At 41.9% G+C, this 22581-nt stretch overlaps 2 protein-coding genes across 2 annotated transcripts in view; both read left to right on the top strand.

Moving 5' to 3' along the window:
- Positions 1-22581, top strand: part of LOC115809930 (synaptojanin-2-binding protein) — a 131991-nt gene that overhangs the window by 33438 nt on the left and 75972 nt on the right. The gene's annotated exons all lie outside the window — the stretch shown is intronic.
- The window catches only part of pacs2 (phosphofurin acidic cluster sorting protein 2), a 36438-nt gene that overhangs the window by 4641 nt on the left and 9216 nt on the right, over positions 1-22581 (top strand). Inside the window, exons 2-9 of the mRNA XM_030771794.1 lie at positions 20179-20266; positions 20405-20494; positions 20766-20891; positions 21020-21179; positions 21554-21627; positions 21853-21933; positions 22170-22229; positions 22569-22581. The exon at positions 22569-22581 is cut by the window's right edge and continues 139 nt beyond it. Coding sequence (XP_030627654.1) covers positions 20179-20266; positions 20405-20494; positions 20766-20891; positions 21020-21179; positions 21554-21627; positions 21853-21933; positions 22170-22229; positions 22569-22581 — 692 coding nt within the window. The remainder of the gene's footprint in view (positions 1-20178; positions 20267-20404; positions 20495-20765; positions 20892-21019; positions 21180-21553; positions 21628-21852; positions 21934-22169; positions 22230-22568) is intronic.

Here is a 22581-nt window from a genome sequence, read left to right as displayed (position 1 = left end):
CATTAAGTAAGCACCATTAGGGTGTGCTTATTTGTGTGTAAGAGCTTGACAGACTGCAGTTATAGCTCTTTTATAGATTTGATTATGTGACTGCTGTAGTCTTTTGTGCATTTTCATCATTCTGACAGGTGAATTTATGCAATTTATTATTGCATTAATGTTTTGGGAGAGATAAAAGAAGCAGAATTTTCATTAAAACAGCTCAGCGCATGTGTGTATATGGGTGTGTGTGAGAGAGAGAGGGAGAGAGAGATCTACTGAGAGTAAGTGGTTATTGAAATGTGTGTGTGTATGTGTGTGAGAGAGAGAGAGAGAGGAAACCCTCCTTAGGGTAGATTGTATATTTAATGAGAAGAGTAATCCTTCACTTTCCCCTCACTATCAAAGAAAAGACCTCAAATGGAGTATAGTGCAGTACAAAATTAAACATTTAACCCCTACACACACACACACACACACAGATGTCAGAGACCAAGTCTATAGGGACACCCCCCACCTTTCAGGTCACACACTCACGCTCAACCCCCCCCCCCCACACACTGAAGAGTCGGCTCATGGGTGCTGTCAGAGCATTAGTAGCTACCTGCTGGGTTCATACAACGCGCTTATATTTTCTTCAAGGCTAAATATAATTCTTAAACATGCTGTTTTTACTCAAAGTGTAGCTTTAAATATCTCCAAAAGTGCTCTCTTCTTTTTGGCAACCACTCTGATTTCTCATTAAATATTGAAGAATTAAAAAAAAAAAAGATTTGACAAAACTGTTCCCCTAGTAATAGTTTTTCAGATGTAGTACGGTTTAAAGCACACATCCTCTATAAATGCTTGATTTTATTTTGTCCCATTCAGATGGATGCACAGAGAGCACAAAGTCATGCCCATACAAATAGGTCCCTGCCGGAGCTCTCACAGCATGATCTGTCTGTCCTTCTATCTGTCTGTCTGTCTGTCTCCCCACCTTTTTTTTTTCTCCCCAGGTTTTTAAGAGACACGCTCTGTAAATATGACCTTGATGCACTCATGGTACTCCACACCCAGCCACGCCTTGCTTCTCCTCCGTTCTTCTTCATCATGCCATCCTTTCAACTTTCACTCTCGGGCTTTATCACTCTCTCACTCTCTCTCTTTGATGCCTACAGCTCTCTCTCTCTCTCTCTCTCTCTCTCTCTCTCTCTCTCTCTCTCTCTCTCTCTCTCTCTAACCTGAATTTTCCTTCCTTTATCTTTCTTTCATTATCTTCAGTTACCTTTCTTTCTCTGCACTCTCTCTTCCTGTCTCTGCTCGTCCACTTAATTCATTCTCTCCTCCCTCAGGCCCATATGCCAGGAATTATTCCTCCCCCCATATCTCCCTCATCTCTCTCTCTCTCCCTCTGTCTCTCTCTCTCTCTTTCTCTCTCTCTCTCTCTGTTACTTGAGGACGGACGCCTGCTCTGCCAGACAGAACAAGTGTAGAATGATGACTTGTCTTTAGTGTGAAAGGAGCGCTTATAACACGCAGGCGCGCGCGCTCACACACACACACACACACACACACACACACACACACACACAGATTCAGAGCTGTTTGTATCCTGCAGGTCATGGTTCACTTGGCATGATTGGGTGTGATTGGGGTGTAATTACAGACCACAACATCGGGTATGCAGCCATTTTCCTTAAATGCCACCTAGCCTGTAGATATTCCATAGTGCCATAGTGCGGTGCTGTGCATGATACACACACACACACACACACACATTTAGAGTCTTACACTCTCTCAGTTTAAAGGGTAAGTATTTGATACCCTATCTCTTCAGGGCAGTATCTGGATAAGGTCTGAAAGCCATTTAACTTGACTGTTTGTGTAATTGTTCTAGATGCTTTGCCGCATTTTTTTTTTTCTTTGGGCGTGTGCCTGAGTGGGCATCGGCAAGCTCTCATTTAAACAACAGCAAAACACACACACACACACACACACATTCATGCAAAGCTCTCTGAAGTTTGTGAGGGGCAGTGTGATGGTATGACACAAACACACACACACACTCACAGGGGAAACAGAGAGCTGATTCAGGCTGTTCTTCTGTGGCAGCTGCTAGTGGTGGGTCGTCATATTTGGGTCTGTTGGTGGGCTGAGTGCTGAGATGTCGCTTTGAGCCCAAGCAAAACACTAAACGCTTTGTCCCCACCATGTTCCTATAGCACCCACCACCTCCATTCGCACTAGCAGGGAGAACAACACCCATTGTTTGTGTCTGTGTGTGTTTCCTGCTGTACCATTTGGATACATATTTTTTTTCTGTTCCTGTTTTGGAGTGCTAATTTGTGTATATTTTGCATTCTGGGGTCATCTGTCAAAACAATTGATGCTATGACTCCTGATATCCCCTTCAGGGAGCGCCAGTTTCTAATACTTTAATCGGGAAGTGCCAGCTTTTGTAACAATCTCACACACACAAGTGATTCGCCTGCTCCTTGTGTCCTCCTACACTAGCTGAATCAGCAAGGTGTGTTTGTGTGTTTGTCTGTGTGCGTGTTTAAGTGGCTCTACGGTCTGATCGATTAAGGCCTCGACTCTGTTACCTTGACCTTACCCAGCCTCTGTTTCTCTGGCTGTTGCATCTCTCTCTCTCTCTCTCTCTCTCTCTCTCTCTCTCTCTCTCTCTCTGTCCCTCTTATCTCTCTCTCTCTCTCTCTCTCTCTCTCTCTCTCCCTCCGTCCCTCTTATCTCTCTCTCTCTCTCTCTCTCTCTCTCTCATCCCCTCTTGTGCATGTGGCACCACATTTGACTGTGAGATGATAAATATTGGGTAAATCTTAATGTCCAGTGGAATGAATGCTTGCTCGCTGAGAACTGTGTTGTGTGAAATAGTATCTGTTGTCTTATTATCCAGACATTATGGAATATCTTCAGGTGATAACGTTCTACTAAAGCTTATGTAGTCATCCAGCTTCTCTTTGATGTTATATGGCCTTTTAATAGACAAAATTATAAGCTTTTGTTTTCTGTGTCTCTTTTACGACTCCTGCTTTATTTCTGGGACTCCTCCCTTGTCATTGCAACACAGACACTAAAACGACCTTTTGTTTTAGCAATTAAAGCAGTACCTTTTTGACGTTTTTTTTTTTTTTTTTCCAGGTCAGGGCCAGCAAATGTCTGCACATGGGTATATCAAATTTATATCTTCACGTTTGGCTCACACCATAACACGAGAACTTCAACCACACGCACACACCAAGCTTCCTGTTTGATAGCGTAAATGGCTTTTTCTATCTGTATCTGCGTGTATGTGTCTGTGTTTAGCCAGTGTCTGTACATGTGTCTGTATGTGTGTGCAAATATCAGTGTTTGGCACATTTTTAACATGTCATGGTCTGTTTTGATACCTGCTGTGTTTAGACTTCAATCTTCACACAGAAAGTTTACATCTGTTTCATATATTTGCGTTGAGGCTTTTGCTTTTAGTCTGCTTCCTCCTCCTAATGTAAAGCTCATTGTCTACTGCTGTTGGCTACTGTTGAACTGAAAGCACCCCTGTTTTTGCACTGAGAAATTACTGATGCCCATGGTCAACGAAGTTAATTAAAAGGCATGATACATGTTTTTGATTATTGTTATTTCTATCTCTGTTTTTGTTTACGTGTTTCTCTTTAAGGCTATAATTTTACAACTATAAGCCGCAGGGCAGAATGCTTGTTTTTTTTTTCATATAGACTGAATCTGTCCATCTTCCCTTTCTCTCTCTCTCTCTCTCTCTCTCTCTCTCTCTCTCTCTCTCTCTCTGTCTCTCATTTTTTTTTCTTCTTTCTCTGTTTCTGTTTTTGTCCTGCTTACCTTATCTGTTATGCTTTGCCTCAGTGCATTTTCATTTCTGTGAAGCAGCAGTCAAACCGTAAATTAAAAACTCATTAACTCCAGTCAAACCTCCAAAGCACAGCGGGGTCAGAGTCTAAGCAGTGATTATTTCATTAAAAAAAAAACAACAACAACAACAAAAAAAACAACAACCCAAACCTTATCTCTCAGTGTCCCTGATGCAGTCATGCTACTGTCTGATAAGATGAATGTTCTGTCTAAATATGTAATTGGTTAGTCTGGAAAGTTTTTTTTTCATAACGTTATAATACTTCATTTGTATGCCACTTTACATACGAAACTGTAACTAAAACTGCTTTACAGGGAGTTCAAAGTGCTTCACAGACACACGCAATGCTCTTTAGTAGAAGACAAAGGTACTAAATAAAAAACAAAGTTTGTTTTTCCTCAGGTTGGGAAGTAATGGGCTACCTGGTTTAATCTGATTTGTACTGTACTCAGTCTGATTGTGGTGTACTCAGTTTTCTTGAAGACCAACATCAGAGTGCTTTTTTGACCTGGCTGCGTTATATGTCTCTACAAACTGGTCTTAAAAACCCCATATTAGAACTGCAGCTTTACGTCAGTTGAGCAGTTTTGCTGACTGTCATGCCAAGGGGCTAGGCCTTCAGTTAAAGTTGCTCCTCCATTCTGAGATTACCTAGGCAATTATAGAGCAGCTCTTGTGGTATGTAATTTAGAATCAGTGGGAGGTCGTGTAGAGGTGGTCCACAGGAACCAGGATGGGAATAAATCAGTGCAGCTGTGAACCCATGGCAGTCTTCTCTGAATACAGTTTTCACATATACACAGAGTGAGTGAGAGAGAGAAGAAGAGATCCCTCCACTTTGCCACCCATAGCTTTTAATAAGTTGGCTTAGAACGTTCATATGAGTGTAAGTCATGACTATTGTCCATGTGCAGGAAGTGTATGCTGTGTACCTATGTGGGCTTCTGTTGAACACTACATGGTAGAGCAGTGGTTATGACTCAGTTTGCAAAGAAAAAAAAAAGTGTTCAGGCAAGAAGACAATGAGTCATCATGTTTTCTGTCCGTCAAGCTGTTCACACTGTCATGGCATTAGCTTAGACGTTTTTAACTTGCTTTGCTGCGCTGGGCTATTCGCATTTTGAGAATTTTTGCGTTTTGAGAATTGCTTTCAGCAACAGCGATGTGTCTTTACAGAATCTAACCGACAACAACTGTCGTTATGCCCTTTTCCTGGTCAATGGTAACCGCTGGATACAAGGCTTAGTCCACGCCATATGAGATTTAATGGCGCAATTATGTTTTTAGTACTCTCTGCTGTTCCAGCTTTAAGTTGTCAGCTACACCTGTTTATGAGCTCCTATGATGTCAGAGAAGAAGTATATATCTGATCTTCTAGCCAGCAATTTTAAATATGATCATAAATTAAATGGTTAAAATTGTGGTTAAGTGGTTTAATGCTGAAGCGTTATGGAAACTTCTCAGAATCTGACCTGATGGGGTGTTCTCCTGGAATTGGCTGTATGCTTTACATGTCTCATGCAACCCTTCAGAGCTCCATCATGGTATTCAGTTCTACGCCATGGTGGTGCAATAGCCATCATTACACATCTTGCACTATCCAAGACTTGTCAAATGGGGATAGCTATCACATATCAATGAACTAAGCAATTTCCTGCATATCCTTAGCCAGCAAATGAGCATTTTCACTCAAGGTCATTTTTTTTTTTTTACTCAGGATGTTTTTTTTTTGTTTGTTTGTTTTTTTCCCCTTTCCTTCATTTTTCCGTACTCGTACTACTTTTATCAGTCATTTGATTATTTGAGAATTGTGTGTTTTGCTGTATGAGATGCTGAATGTGAATATAGAGCTCCATCATTAAAGTCTCTCATTACACAACAATAAAATTTGTGCGTGCTCGTATTCTCTGTATACAAACTCTGCTGAAGAAATGTTTGTATAATTCAGCGTGTAGCTTTACTCTTAAATGATTGTTCCAGTTACGAATGGCAGTGCTTGTTAGAGTGGCTATCTGGATTCAAATCTGTTAAAAAGTGAAGCACCGTGTCAGGATGTGTCTCGACTGGAACAGCTTTTCTCTGCGCCATCAGTATCTGCCAGCAGCTGCCCCCAAACCCCCAGCAGCACTGAAGTCCCAGTCGGCTGTCACTCAAAAGTGCCTGTGGGTTGCTCCATCCTCTGCAGTGTGTCTCTCTGTGTGGAAGACACATCCTGACACTCAAGAAGTAGAAACCTGTCTGTCTGCAGGGTTGTAAATGAAGTTCAGGCATGTGTTCGCGGGCTGTCGTGCTGTGGAGGGGGGCATTAAAAAAAAAGGGCTCTGGGTGCAGATTGTGAACCAGTTGGAGAGGCAAGACAGGTCGCTGGGAATGCTGCCACTGTGTGGTACAGACACACTGACATCTGGCACAGACAGTGGAGAGCTGTACAGCCTGCATGCTAAATGACCTCAGTCGTTTTGTGTGTGTGTGTGTGTGTGTGTGTGTGTGTGTGAGGGAGCAAGTCAGAGGGAGAGGAAGTAAGAGATGTATCCTGCCGATCTTAGAAACTCTTTTATGAAACTCTGAAACCTGCAGAGAAATCTAACCCAGATTTAGTCAATTGGGTGCCACATCATTGGCTGTCTCATCTCATTTTTACTGTCCAGGTCCTGCTGGGCCATTTCAGTAGCCTTTTTTCACACCTCGTGGAACTGACACCAGCCGTAAGCTGGACCCTCATGCATTAATAAAAAAAACTCTTGTGGGATACTGTTATGAAAATATCCCAGACGCTTTTGAATGTGTTTTACCCAGCAAAAGTAGTCCACTAACTGCATTTTTAATCCCTTGTATGACTAAGCAGTTTCACGGCAGCTAACGGACATTAAGTACCATAACAAAGTGATTTAATCTCAGCCGTGACAAATGGTCTCCAATTTAGGTTAATTGAGTGAACCATTTGTGGGACGCTAATATCTATGTCAGACTTGTCAAAGAATAATCTGTTACTTTGTTCCGTTCATTTTTTTTTTTTTTTTTTTGTCAGAAAAATAAACATCACATTTTTAAATCTCGGTTTGGCGAAAGCCCTCTTTTTCAGTCTTTCAGATATGCTTGTCTGCCTTCGCGAGCCTGTTATTTCTGGATAGAGCTCTGACCTTATTTCTAAACATGGTTCAAATTAGCGAAATAGCTTTGTGATTATGTGTATTGAGAAGACTGTTGTTTGGGCTGCTGAAAACTCTCCAGATTGTTTGGTTCTTTCCCAGAATGAGGTTAATGGAAGTGGATGGCTAAGATGTGTTCAGTATATAAGAGGGAGGAAGAATTTTAGAGAGAGAGTCAGGGAAATGTCAGTCATTTCAATTGTTTTATCGCCCCCCCCTCAGTCTCTTGTGTTCTCTCTCCCTCTCTCTCTCTCTCTCTCTCTCTCTCTCTGGTGCTCAGGTTTGTAATAAACCCGTGGGCATCTGAGTGAGTTTATTTCCCAGCTCTGTGTGATGTGAACCTATTGATGGGAGAGTTACTGAGAGCCTGCTAAGAGGGGGTGTGAGAGTGTTTATTTGACCGTGCACCCTGGCAGACCCGATCACAGCCTGTTAAAAATCACCAACACGCACACACACACACACACACACACACACACACACACACACACAAGCAGAGGTTACAGGAAAGCATATTCTTTTGACAGTGTGTGTATGTGTGCGGAGAGTGAGAGATCCCCATTCTCAGCTGTGTAAGTGTTGTTGTTATAGTGAGTCTCTCTTATGTGGAAAGAGGATCATGTGTCAGGATTTTTCGAAATGTGTATACGCCCATGCACACTTCCAGTGTTCCAATGTTGTCTTTTTCCTCGTTCAGCTGAGGTCTTTTTGGGCGTTTGGAAGGAGGTAAAGAAATGTAGGTCAGCACTTTTTGGACAGTGAAATGGTTCTGGAGACTCGAACTATTCCTCCATACTTTATTCATTAACTGCCATGCCAGGTGGAGCCTTTAGACCTACTCTGAGAGGAAACACACAGTCAGCTAACACAGCCACATCCAGATGCCTTAGAGCTGAGTCATGTGTGTATCCCTTTGTGTATGTGTATGTATCTGTGTTTGTGTGTTCTCGCCAGCAGTAGAACCCTGACTATAGCCAGATGGGCTTTGGACAGGGGTGGAACTGACATGGAAAACAAAGCAGCATTCTCTCAGCGTGACCTTTTTTATAATCCGTGTCAGCAAATTATGCCTCTTCTTGCTGCCTCTGTTGTGTAATAAATGATTTTGTTTGAAGTTAAGATACTTTCAACATGACCTGCGCCAAGTTATAAAACATATGCTTAAGCTCTGTGCAGCTTACAGAAATAGATGCAGCATCTTAATGTCGCGGTTTTGTTACTCTGGATCCTGTTTTTTGAGCGGTCCATGTGTATGATGTTGCTGAATGCAAAACTTTTTGGATTCCTGAGAAAGAAACCAGCTGTCATATGACTCAAGCAGATTGCCTGTTAATTTTGTCCTGGTCAGTACTCAATTAGATGCAAACATGACACAGACCCTCCCCATAGCTAATCCAGTTTAGAAAACTCAAGCACATCAAGTAAACAGAGTTAAAAAGGAGAAAAGACCCAGACACTGATGTGGAATAAGTTTGTCTGTTAATAGATGATTTGGATAGAATTCTGAGTCTTGAACGCACTGCAAACTTTCATTACTTCTCTCTTCAGTCCAAAGTCATGTATCATATATTTCGGTGTAAACATTTTCATTTGTTATGCACAGGTACTTACCGTGTTCTAATCCTAATTTGGCAACTGCTGTGTTCCTGCAAATAGAGAGAAAAAACAAAACAAAAAAACGTCCTCAAATAACCTTCAAATAGAACTTTTTCTTAGGTCATGATTAACTTACACACAGTGCTTTGAATACAGCTTCATGTGAAATGTATAGAGCTAGGTATGTATAGACCTGACCTTGAGTCTTTATGGGGTGTAGAAAGTTGATCTGTTTGCTGCTGTAATTCTTCATGTGCGTGCGTGCGTGTGTGTGTGTGTATGCACGTGCGTGTTCTATGGTATGATATTATAAGTTCCATCCTTGTGATCCTATCCCAATAGCTGAGCTGTCCCAAGTTCTTGTAATCAATACCGTTTAGAAAATATCCGTGCAAGATCTCTGATTCTTGCCCAAAGCCAACCGCATCTCTTCGTTGCTATTGTTCTGTGTTTTATCTGGCTCACATTAGAGTTCAGAAGGGCCGCAGAATCTGCTGATCTGTATTTGTCTCAGGCAAAGCTGCCTGATACCAAACAGAGAGAGCAGTTTTCAGAAATGATTATCGTCCCAGTTGTCAGTTCTTCTGTCTAAAGGCCACGGTGTACGGACTTCTCTGCACCCTGGATGATTATTGAACAAAATTAGATCTTTTTCAAAATGTCAGGTCTAAGTCACGACATGGGAAATGCCAGTATTTTATTCATGGGGTAAAATAACCATAAAGTTATTGGAAGAACCTTAATGTTATTACAATTGGATGTTAATTTTCAAATCAATCTACATCACAGCTTTGTGTTTTGACCAAGTTTGTTCTGTTTGAAGACTTGAGTACTATTTGTGTTTTGTTTGGTTTATTTTTTTCCTAAATAAAGTCAAGACATCAAGGTGAGATGGTCTTGATGTGTCCAAAGAGGAACGCAAGTTAGGTCTGAAAACACATTTGATTGGAATGACAAAATGATTGGATTAATTTACAGTAAAATGTACTGGACTGAGTGATTTAAAAGCTGCTCAGTCTGAATGTAATGAACGATAATTTGAGAGATACTGTGAATTATTTGAAGATGTAGTTTTTAATCAGTTATATGGAGCTGTTCATTACTGGGTGAATGGAACAGGCCAGTTGATTGATTTGGTTGATTGGTTGGTCTGTTAGTTTTATCGGCTGACAGACTAACTTGATGTAGCCTACTATTATTTCTCTCTCTCTCTGTGCATATGTATGTGTCTGTGTGGGTGCGCGGACGTGTGGGTGTGTGCACATAACAGACGGGGAGGGAGATAAGTTGAACAGATATAAAACAGACACGAGCAGTTCGTGTTCTGTTTCCCAAAATCTTCATTTTTGTTTGGATTTAAAAGTGATTTAGAGGTCCTTGAAACAAAGCTCTTAGATCCTTTCCATTTTGAACTAGACTATGTTTAGGAAGTATCGTTTAGAAACTGGATGACTTTGTGACCTGTAAAATACATGTTTCTAAAACATTTCACAGTTTCACACTTGGTGTTAACAGTCAAGAACATGAACAAGCCTTTATTTCTGCAGACGGGTTTTTACCTTGGTCATCTTAACAGCAGTAATATTCATTGAATTTTCAGTTACTTGTGTAAACAGAACTCATGCTGCTATTTTGCATTTGAGTTCAATGTGAATCTCAACAACATGAGTGATTAAATGAATCACTTGTAACTCGGTTGACCCGTTTTGACCCGTCGAGAAAATACTAGACAAAGCCGGACACAAAATGTCACTCAGATGTCCGTGTAGATCTTTCCAGAACACCACAATCCTTCAGTTTCCTTAAACGAAGTTAAAGAATGACCTCTTACAGCCAGAGCATGAGCAGGGAGAAAAAGGATTACTTACAAACCTCAACTGAAGTATCTAAGATACTAAAAGCAGGTCAATCAAACCCTCATATGTGCATCCATGTGATCTTTGTAGTGTGATCACTCTTTGTGGTGTGATCACACTTTGTAGTGTTTCGTTGTGAGCTTTTGAATCTAAATCTTAATCTTACCCCTATCAATGCGTTTGTTAAAAAGGCAATGCTCTCTCCAGCATTAATGTTTTGTATTAAGATCAAGGTCTAACTAATGGAAGGCCGCCATGCAAAAATACATGAACCTCTAACCTGATTATCAGATGCAAACCCTTTTAAGACTGCGCTGATGAAAACAGCACAAACCACCTGTTTTATCCCATGGGTTTTTTTTTTGGTTTTTTTTTCATGATTTGTTAATGGACTCAGGTCTGAATCTCATACCTTTTGAGAATATCACCTGAACCTCTTCTTCACATCCAGTAATCTGTTAACCATGGACCTGTTAACCATGGATTAAAAGCACTGTAAAGAACATTATCCAGTATGTATTTAGTGTGTGTGTGTGTGTGTGTGTGTGTGCGCGCGTGCGCATTTGTGTGTGTCGGTATCTAGAGTGTTCTTTCAATGACCTAACTTCACTTTCATTAATCAGAGATTGATAAACAGGGGTCTGATGCTTTTTGTTATATTAATCTAATCCAATGAAATGTTGACCCACTGTAAACTGTTGAAAGCACCACATGAGAACATGCAGTGATTCCACAGAAATCGTGTTGCTGCAGTGCAGGTGGTTGATGTTGGGTGAAGGAAAAAAAAAAAAAGATAGATGTGTTTATTAGTGCTCAGTCTTTTTAAGCGCACTCTGAAGATTTTTTCAATAATTCGGTTTCTCTAACACATACTTGAGTTGTCTTGCTTGAGGTTATTTTAAAATTTTGATCTTCTGAAACTAACCAAGAGAGGATGAGAGAAAGAAAAGAGAACTGTGAAACTGTTGATCTGTTTGAAATTCAGCTTAAATCCTTGAAATCCATGAAACTATTATAAAATATTTTATCTTTTCTGTGGGATTCTCCTCTTGACCTTCTCTTTCTTTTGACAGCGTAGATGCAAGAGGAGATGAACACACACACACACACACACACACACACACACACACACACACACACACACGCGTGCGCACACACGCACAAGCACAAATTGAAATGAAATAAAAGGGATGTTCACACATACTGTAAGTGTATCTAGGTCACCCCGTCTCTGTGAGCTGGTGCACGTGGCTATATTCTCTCTCTCTCTGTCCTGCATATTTAATTGATTATATTTATAGATGAAAGGACATCCTCTCTCTCTGTCTCCCTCTCTCATTCACTCTATCCCCCCCGCCCCCCGCCCTTTCTGTAGCATCCACCCTTGCACACAGACACACATAAACATCCATAACCCTATTTTACATTAAGATCTGCTGTATCTTTCCAAATGATTTGATTTGGGGGAGGGGGGGGGGGTGCTTCAGTTAGATCTTTATTCCTGTTTTAAAGTAAATGCAATGTCAGATGTAGTAACCTGTCTTACATTTCAGGCCGAATAACAGATTTTTTCGGCAATTAAAGGTCTAGAATATCATCTCTATATGTCTGCATATGTAAAAATTCAAAACTGACCATTGCTGATTGTCTGCCACTAACACACAGGTTGGCTGGTTGGTTGTTGCGCTCATGTATGCTTTCATGTCTGTGTTTATATTAGAGATTTATCTATAGTTGCTTTAAGCTTCTCTCTGTGTGTGTGTGTGTGTGTGTGTGTGCATGCATATTTGTGTGCGCGTGTTCGTGTGTGTGTGTGTGTGTGTGTGTGTGTGCGCGTGCATGCATATTTGTGTGCGCGTGTTCGTGTGTGTGTGTGTGTGTGCGTGCGCGCGTGCGTGTGTGTGCGGCAGACAGTGTAATTACATGTGGAAGCTTTATCTATAGTTAGTCTAAGCTCCATTGTGTGGACTTTATGATAAGCCGATCACTCTGAGCCCATGCCACCTGGATCATATTCCTCACCTTTTGTTATGCTCTAGTAATGCAAGGCAAAACCAACCCACACACACACACACACACACACGCGCACACACACACACACACACACACACACACACACACACACGCATGCTCTCTCTCTCTCTCTCTCTCTTATCTGCACCTGCCTGGCTGTTTTTCATTTTAGATTTTGAATTCTTTTCCTTTTTGTTATTGAATAGCTATTAAAGGTTTCAGATATGCTGTAAATTATGTCAAGATGAAAATCAAAGCCTGGGTCTGCCCTCTGGTCTCTCAACTGCCTCCAGTTTAGTATTTGTAGCAGTGATACAGACATGCAACTGTCAAGACTTTGTGAAGAATTGCTTTTCAATTGTCGAAGCACGAGAGTTGCACTAACACAATAAGTCAAATCTATAAGTGATTGAAATGCCTGTAGTATAGTTATTCTGTCAAAATTGCATTACATATATGAGTACAAGTAAAAGGATGGACCAGTATAAAGTCTCAGGAGGAATGTTTGTGTCTCTTCATCCTGTGTGTGTATGAATGTTTTGACATTTTGTCTGTTTACTCATGTTCTCACACACTCCAGGTCTGTAGATAGACACACACACGCACACGCACACACACACACACACAGATCTGTAGCAGTAATTGTGTGGCAGTGGTAGGTGAGGGCTAGACGTGGATGTGTGTTTCTAATGGGCTTTGTATTAATAAATGATAAGAAGTCAATTATTGAGCCGGCAGACTAACGCCTGAGCTGTACAGACAGTACACAGGGCGGAGACAGGGGGGTCGCATACAGAGGACTTTAGGACAGGCTGTGTGTGTGTGTGTGTGTGTGTGTGTGTGTGTGTGTGTGTGTGTGTGAGTGTGTGTGATTGGGGGTGGTGGTGGTGGTGGTGTCTGTCTTCAGTCTCTTGAAGACGTAGGATTGGTTTTCCCCTGTGTGTGTGCCTGCACACACACGCACACGCACACACACACACACACACACACCGACACACACATACATTTTACCTCTTTGTTGTTTCCTTGCATCTGTCTTTGATTAAGGAACCATATTTTCTGCTATGCACATCATGTTGCTTGTTGTATTTTCTGTATTTTTATTTATGTGTTCCTTTCTAAGGCTTTAATTTTAACTATAAGCTATAAGGCAGATTGTTTCTTTTTTCATATAGACTGAATCTATCAGTCTTCCCTCTCTCTCTCTCTGTCTCTCTCATCTCTGTTCGGATGACAAAACCTTGAAATTAATATTACATGAGCACCAAGGTAGCAGATGCAGGCACACACACGCACCCCTAAACACATGTCTGAATGGCACAGAGCTGAGGCAAAGGAATAATTGGTCCTACACACACACACACACACACATGCACGCTCACACACAGACACACACACAAATACACACACACACAGATGCACGCATGCTCGCACGCTCACACACACACACACAGATGCACGCACACTCACACACACACACACACACACACATACACACACACAAACAGACACATACACACAGACGCACGCACACTCACACACACACACACTCACACACACACACACATACACACACACAGACCCTTAGAGCTTTGCTTTTTCTCATGTGTTGGGACTATGGGAGGTGACTCAGCAGTTTGTTTTGTCTTGCTGTATCTATCTGTCTCACACACATTTAGGATCACTGTTTAGATATAACGGGGAAATGGGGACTTTGTCGGCTGTCTTGACGTTATAGGGAATATTGCTGAATAACCGGTTGTTTTGAAGACAGTTGATAAACTACTGCGTCTTTCTGAGGTGTATGAAGCACAAGAAACTTTTCATCAGTTGGATGGTGTCACAATGACGTTAGTGAAGTGGATGTTGGGTAACATTTTGGCAGTCTGGTCATTACACATCAGTTTTCTGTGTCTGTCTGGATGAAAAAAGGAGCGTGATTATCACCAAGCACAATAGCTGTTGATCAAAAAAATCACTCAAGGTTATGAGCAGGACATCTGTTTTGTTCTCTCTTTTTCTGCTCGGCATTCAAAGGCTTGTGTTAATGCCCCAGTCTGGTCAATAGCTTTTGAAAATGTATTATTCTCCTCTTTGGTTTTTGCTGCTTGTTTCATTTGTGAAGAACAAGCCAATGTGCCCTGTTCTCCTGGAGTCAACACAGAGACATTGATGTATATGATTTCGCCATTTCTCCATCTAATCTACAAGAAATCCATTCAGGATCAGGATACGTAAGCACTGCCACGTGATTGGCAGGGTGTTTGAGTCTTTTCTGTATGTTGGGGTGAAATGTTACATTAAACATTAACATATATTAAAAATATTAAACATTTCACCCCAATGATCAGAGGGATGCTATTATCAAGGTGTTGTGGTCTATCTAAAAAGAACACACACACACACACACACACACACAGCTTATGTTCTGTTTCACAGCTATGGTTTTGCTATTGACAATAAAATGAAGGATGTGTGTACCTCATTGACAGAAATGTTTTCACTGCTTTGGAGCTGTGATAAGACTTATAAACAAGATGAGTATACACAGACTGGCTCTTTGTCCCTCAGGTCTAGTACTGAGAAAACCATCTGTATTTCTTTGAGTGCTCTGAATCTGTGGTTAACCCTGTGTAAATGTGTGTGTGTGTAAATGTGTGTAAAAGTCACTTGATGATTGTGTGTGTGTGTGTGTGTGTGTGTGTGTGTGTGTGTGTGTGTGCGCGTGCGTGCTAACTGTATGTTAGATGCATGTGTGTGTGTGTGTGTGCGCGCGTGCATGCTAACTGTAGGTTAGATGCGTGTGTGTGTGTGTGTGTGTGTGTGCGCGCGAGTGTGTGTGTGTGTGTGTGTGTGTGCGCGCACGTGCTAACTGTATGTTAGATGCATGTTGTTTACCAGCCCAGTGTTTGAGTATGACAGGCATGTGACTGCTGCCCACTCTCTGAAATAGCATGTGCATTCCTGTAGGTGTGTAATCCCAGCCAGTTTACGTTCACATGCCTCAGAATGTGTTTGTTTGTGGAGGATGAAGAGCCATTCCTTTTAGAATGTTGCAGTTCCTACTGGGTAAACTTGTAACATGTAACAGAAACTTATTTTACAAGCCAGGCTCTATAACAAATATACTTTGAAGAGCTATGATACAGTAACCATAGCCACTGCAAATGGATCAGACACACTGATCTCTCTCAGATTCATGTCTTTAAATAGAAGTAGTATTCTCAATGGTGACACTACAGGCACCATATATTAGGAAGGCCATGCTGGCTATTAACAGAACTAATATATAAGTCAAACAGAACATGGAATAGACCTCCAGTTTGGTCCTGTTTGTACTAAAGACTCCTAACATAGGTTAAGTAGTATTTTAGTAATATGACATAGCATAGCCTGTTTTGATGCAGTAATGGCTTGCACATCACTGTTAGTTCATTATGTTATGCTTGACTTCTTGCTTAATGTCTTTGCACTGTCTGACCTGCAGATGGAAACATCATAGGATTTGACATGGATTCCCTATAGAGACCCACAACATCAAATCAGAACTGTCACTTTGATGAGTGAGAGAAGTATGTATATGTGTGTGCAGTGTGTTTCCCAATTCTGGAGAGGTGAGTGTATGTAGGTCATCTCTCTTGGGTATACCCTAATTCAGACCGAGGGAGAGGGAAATGTGGGGCAAAGTAGAGATAGGGTCAGGCACACACACACACACACACACTCACAAACTCACACACTCACACACACTCACACACACTCACACACACACACACACTCACACACTCACACACACACACACACACACTCACATACACACTCACACACACACAAAACAACCCTTGGCACACATGCCGTGTCAAGCAGAGATGATGTTAATATGCTGCTAAACTTGACCTCATGTCTTCCTAAATCCTCACCAGGTTTTTGTTATATTTTGCTGATTTCTTAACTTATGACCCAAAAGTGCTCGGGCAGGCGTTTAAGCAGTATTTGGAGTCGAGCAGTATTTGGAGTCGCGGGTCTTCTTTAAGACTACAGCAACAAAACACTGTGTATAACAGAGACTTAAAGCAGTCCTGTCTTTTGGTTCCTACATTTTCACTTGTCACCACACCTGTGAACAGAACCAAAAGGACTCCAGTCATCATAGACTACGAACTTCACTGCCACACAAAGAGAAAGATATATTACCATGGCAACCATGGTTGTGATGCTGAGATTAAGGACAGTAAAGCTTTATTCATTTCCTTTCATCTTTCACTAACACACTCACAGAAGAAAAAGCTCTACTTAGACATTTAATGATTAAAAAAAAAACATCTTAAGTAATGCAACCGGTTTGCAGGAATTGCCTGAAAAGAATTCATTAAGTCGTTCTACTTTGATGCTGTGGATTTGGGTTTTTATTTTGTGTTCGGGGTTCATTTTGCTGGTAGGGGACATAATGAGAGAGTCTGTTTTGAATTTTGCTTTTAACCACTCAGTATGTCCACGGTATAGGGTCCAATACATTGAGAGATTTTTTTTTTTTGCCAAGAATCACAATTTTGGTTTAAAGCTGTTTGTCACCAACATCTTAAGAAAATGTCCATCCTCTGCCTCCTCTATCCAAATTTCACTCAGTCAGCAGTACCCCACCTTTCCCATTACTCCTCCTGTCTGTTCTCTCTGGAGCTTTAGGGAGAGGGTGGGAACAAGCGTGCTAATTAAGGAGTTTCTAACTGTCTCCAAAAAAAAAAAGTGCTGAATCTACTGCTAAACAGACAGATAGCTCTCCCCCCAAAAAAAGAAGAAAAAAATTTGGGTTTTGTTTTTTTGTGGTTGGATGCGTGTGCGCCCGTCCCAAAAATGGAAGAACTGCAGAGAAAGGCGCAGGACACAGGGCCACGGAATGTAATATGAGACACTCCACTGTACGCAGCAAATTTTTTTTTTTTTTTTCTCCCCCAGTGGGGAGTCAGAGCAGGGCGAATGTGAAATGCATGAAATTGATTTTGCTCTTTTCTTTTTCTTCTGTGATCCATAATTCTGAACTGTCCCTGGATTTCGCCCATCGTGAGACATATGATAGAAACCCAGCTACATGTTGTCCTTTTGTCTGATATGAATCGAAGCTAAACATCCTCTTGTCCCCCTTTCTGTGCTAATGTTCTCATCCAGCATGGCATTACAATATACAAAAATTATTACAGATTGTGTGGGCAGAAGAGAGCCAACGAATGTGTCTTTTGACAAATGAAGTGGACAGAATGTAGGCTGCCCAGTGACTGGAGTTGTAAGTCTCTTTCCTAATAACATCTCACAGTTTCATGCCAAGCTAAATGGGGGAGGAAGTAAGATAGTGGAGAGTAAATGAGTGGAAATCTCATAAAACTTTATCAGGTTTGCACAGATTGCTTGAGTATTGGGTTACCGTGACCTCAGCCATGAGGGGGGGGGGGGGGGGGGGGGAATGGAGGAGCCAGAGTCTGGCTGACCATCCCTCATCTGAACGTATAGGTGTTGGAGATTCTCCAGCTTAACCAGTAAACCACCAGTGTAACTCCCTATGTCTACAGTGTCCAAGAAGAAGGTACTGCGTGCGTATGTGTGCGTGCACATATTCTTGAGTGTGTGTACTCATGGAGAGTAATGAAGGGTAGAGGCAGCAGCTGTTGGCAGGGAATCATCAGTAAGACAGGCAGATATAATCCGTCTTTGTAATGTGGAGACAGGAGGAAAACCCACTATGTACCACCTATTGTTCTCTGTTCTTCTCTCCTCTGTTCCACTCTTCTCTTTTCTGCACTGAACATCTGCCTTGCGTCACATACATTCAGTACATGTCAATATATTGCCTGGTAACGCATCGGAGCATTTATCTCCCTCTTCAGCACTGTGGATGAAATCAGATAGCATCACTACATAAAGTTATGCTGTTTATTATAAAGTAATAAGCTTTGTACACTTGGTCCGTGAAAAGATGTGGTATTATAGATCTCAGAGGCGGTGATTATCACTAAGCGGTTTTCTGCGCCGAGTTCAGTTTTTGCGTACTTTGCCTCATTTGTCTCGCGCTGCGTATTTTTTCTCATCATATCCAAGTATTTCGTGGTGTTCTCCTTCCATGCACTTGAATGAGACACAAATCTGTACCGGTCCACTAGGCACCTTGTAAAAGGTGAGGAAAATGGTAGATGCTGACTTGGCCCCCTGTAGAGTGGGCAGGATTTGGTCGGCATGCTAAGCTGTCGGTTGGATAATATGAGCCATTGTTATGGTGAGTGTGGGGTGAAAAGCTCCTAAAACAATGTCAGCCTTCACGACGTTGAGCCCGCTGTGCCTGTGCGATCCAGAGTCTACGCACTGCTCCAGGAGAAAGCTATTCATTCATCTCGTTCTTCCTCAGAGTCCTCCACTGAACTGTTATTGTCATCTTTCTGTGTGTTCCCAATGGCCTCGTGCAAACAAAACCAAGCACGGTTCACTCAAAAAGATCAAAACAAGGGATGTATTGATAACAGGTTTCACTGAATCATTTCTTCGTTTTATTAGGTCAGTTTCATTTTCATTGTGAAAACTATTTTTTTTCTTCTTTTGCCCTGAACTGTCGCCTAAATTTCAGCTTTAATAGCATTCTTTTGATCTTTTAAATTAATGTTTGTCAGACTAGGTTCAGAAGTTCTGAAAAAGAGCGTGTAAAGTTGTTGGCAAAACAGGAACCCTCCTTGCACTCTTCATAAGTCTGTTTGGATGACCGAAGTGCTGAATTATAACAGATGGAGACCCCATGATTAAAGTCCTGATTTTGAATCCTGAAAAAAAGGGGGGAAAAAATGGGACCGTGGCAGTCCTCTCCTTCACAGTCTTTCTTTCATTCCTTTCTCTGTATTTAAAAAAAAAACCAGAGGGTAGGATTTAACCCAGCATCCTTTGTTAGCATTGAACAACACTTGCAACTGTGGTGTATTGAAGAGCTTCTGTGTTGTTCAGCCAAAGTCTGCCCTCTTTCTCTCAATTCCATGGAACATTCCAGAAAGATTCTAAAGACCATCCCCATCTCTCCTCCTCTTTCTAGTCATTGGCACGTAATCTTTGAATGTCTCATTCCTCACACTGTTTGCGCTCAATACCTTTTGGCATTGTACATTCCTGGGAATAGCCTGCTTTCGCTGAAGTAGAGCCCCCCCATCCCCCCCCATACATCGGAAGAAAGCGGTCGCGTCCCAAACGGCCGTGCCCTCCACAGTCCCATTTGAGGTAGCGCACCATGTAGAGACTGTTGAGACGTAGCCTAAGGCTTCTCTTTTGAGAGAGTTTTGGATGATCTCACCGTGGGGTTGGCCCTTATGAATGCCATCGCCCTTCTTGGCATGAGTGCGATCTCATTGAGGGGACTTCGTTTACACAGTCAGTTCCCAAAGACCGAGCTCTCATGACCGTTTGCCTTTAAGCCCTATCTTTGTCTTTGTCCACTGGATTGGACCAATCCCTCAGTCGACTCTGCTTCCAGTCTGATTGTCCATTTCCAGCCTGTTGAAGATGGGCAGCCTTTTCCTTTTAACAAGGTTTCATCATTACAGTTGAAAATCCATATTTGGATAAAAATGCATTAAGGTGTTTTGTGATTACATTGAATATTTTAGGTTGGAGGTCTTTGTATGTTAGTGTGTATCTACATCTGACACATCTCTCTCTCTCTCTCTCTCTCTCTCTGTTTTCCTCTGTTCTATAGACTGTGCAGTCTGACGCTTAAGAAACTTGTGGTGCTGAGAGAGTTGGATAAGGAGCCTATATCTGTGGTCATTGCTGTCAAGATCCAGGTTTGTAATCAGAAGCCTTTAAGAGTAGTGTAGCACTTAAAATTACATGTATGCTGTAATACAATTGATTTTTTGTGTAACATGATCGATGTGAGAAGATTTAACTAGAATGTAAGTGCGTCAACTCTGTGACCTCAGGGATCCAAGCGGATCTTGCGCTCTCATGAGATCATGCTGCCCCCTAGTGGAGTGGTGGAGACGGACTTGGCACTCACCTTTTCCCTTCAGGTAACCAGACAGGCAGTGGTTTCACTGATGAGCCTGTATACACATTGAATTTAAACACATCACAGACTAGCTGTACCCGCCAAATGCTGTGCATTCGATACGGCTGAAGCGATCTCAGGCAAGCTGAAATCGTAGATGTCCCTCCTGACTCATGTTTGTGTCTTTTGCTTTATATAAATCATGTATTCATTTGAAATAATCCTGGTAGTTTTTTTTTTTAAATGCTCAATGCGAGACTGACCGCATTTGGTGTTGTGTTGTGTGGTGCCAGTATCCCCATTTTCTGAAGAGAGAAGGGAACAAACTGCAAATTATGCTTCAGAGGAGGAAAAGGTATAAGAACCGCACCATCCTGGGCTACAAGACGCTTGCTGTCGGGTCCATCGATATGGCTGAGGTATGACCATTCCCGCCGACTTCCTTATCCCTTGTGGCATCACCTCCACTCAGTGGTGACGGTAGACACGTACAAAACATGCCTTTCCATTGGCTCAACCCTGGCGGAATGTTTTTCTGTGCAATCAGGTGATGCAGCACCCAACCGAGGGGGGCCAGGTGCTCCCTCTGTGCAGTAATCAGAAGGAGCTGCTGGGAAAAGTGGCTGAGATCTGGATCTTCTCTCTGTCCAGTCAGCCCATAGACCACGAGGATGCTGCGCTGCTGGGCCAGAAGATCAAATGCTCAGGTAAATGAGCTCACGCTGTGAACACGCTGCTCTCCAGGGACATGCTGGGGGGGGGGGGGGGGGTCCAATATGACATGAGGATCTGAGGCAGTTTAGTCATTGATGAGGTTGCATTTTATAACAATTTGTTAAAATACGGATCAATGAAAAATTAAACGAAATGTTTAAAACACAAATTTTGATTGTACTAATGTTAAGTAGTTACTATGGTATGTATGTCATATTTGTTTAGTGATTGTAATTCTGATTATAACTGTAATGGCATGGAAAGTGACATGCAAAGATCAAATCCACTGCTGTTGTTAACACTTGGCTGGCGTTACTCTGTGTGTGTGTGTGTGTGTGTGTGTGTGTGTGTTTTTTTTTGTGTGTAGATAACTACTCTGAGGAGGAGTATGAGAGCTTCTCTTCCGAACAAGAGGCCAGTGACGATGCCGTACAAGGACAGGTGAGGCTGTCAATCAAATCACCCTGAATCTGTCAAAGTCCTCATGTGTATTTATGAGTGTCTAGATCTGTAACTTGACGAGGTACATGAGTGCTCACTAACCTTTGGTCAGTTTCAGTGCGTGCATGTGTGCGCGTGCGTGTGTGTGTGTGTGTGTGTGTTCTGTCTAAACTCTATAAATCTGTCTGTCTCCACTGAACTGTTTTTCCATTTGATCATGTACAGGATCTTGAGGATGATGAGTATGACGTGAGGAAGCCCAAAAAGCAGCGGAGGTCTATCGTGCGGACTGCGTCTATAACCAGGGTAAGAGATACGAAAATACAGGACCTGGCACTCAAACCCTGCCACTTAGTGCTCACATACACACATAAGCACTTTACTATGGAATGTATCATGCTGATCCTGATGTTGTAATGTATTCTTGGTCAGAGACTATTTACAGACACGGGCAAGTCAACAGGCTTGGGAGTGTGTGATTGGCCGTACCAGAGGTTTCCTTCTGTACTTTCTTGTTGTTCATGTTTCTTTCTCTCCATTAGCAGCAGAACTTCAAGCAGCGAGTGGTGGCTCTGTTGAAGAGGTTCAGGGTCTCTGATGAGGTGAGGATGTTTCTATGTCTCTCTATCTCTCTCTTTTTTTTTAACTTCTTTCTTTCTTTCTCAACACTTTTTTTTTTTTTTTTTTTTTTTAGAAAAAACTACTGCTGTCGTCTGAACATGTTTTTAGTCTTTTCCTTGCCTTATGTTTCTTTTTCTTTTTTTTTGCAATATTATTCTTCTAACTGTGCCTTACTGCTCTTCATGTACATTTGTCTAACATATCACTATATCTGTGTGTGCATGTTTGTATGCACACACGTGCACATGCATGTGTGTGTGCGTGTGCGTGCGTACGTGTGTGTGCGGGTGCGTGTGTACACGTGTTTGTGTGTGTGGCAGGTTTTGGACTCTG

The sequence above is a fragment of the Chanos chanos genome, chromosome 4, assembly GCF_902362185.1.
Source record: "Chanos chanos chromosome 4, fChaCha1.1, whole genome shotgun sequence".
In the NCBI taxonomy this organism is placed as follows: Eukaryota; Metazoa; Chordata; class Actinopteri; order Gonorynchiformes; family Chanidae; genus Chanos; species Chanos chanos.
The sequence above is the reverse complement of the archived record's forward strand: the minus strand, read 5'-3'. Positions and strand labels throughout refer to the sequence as shown.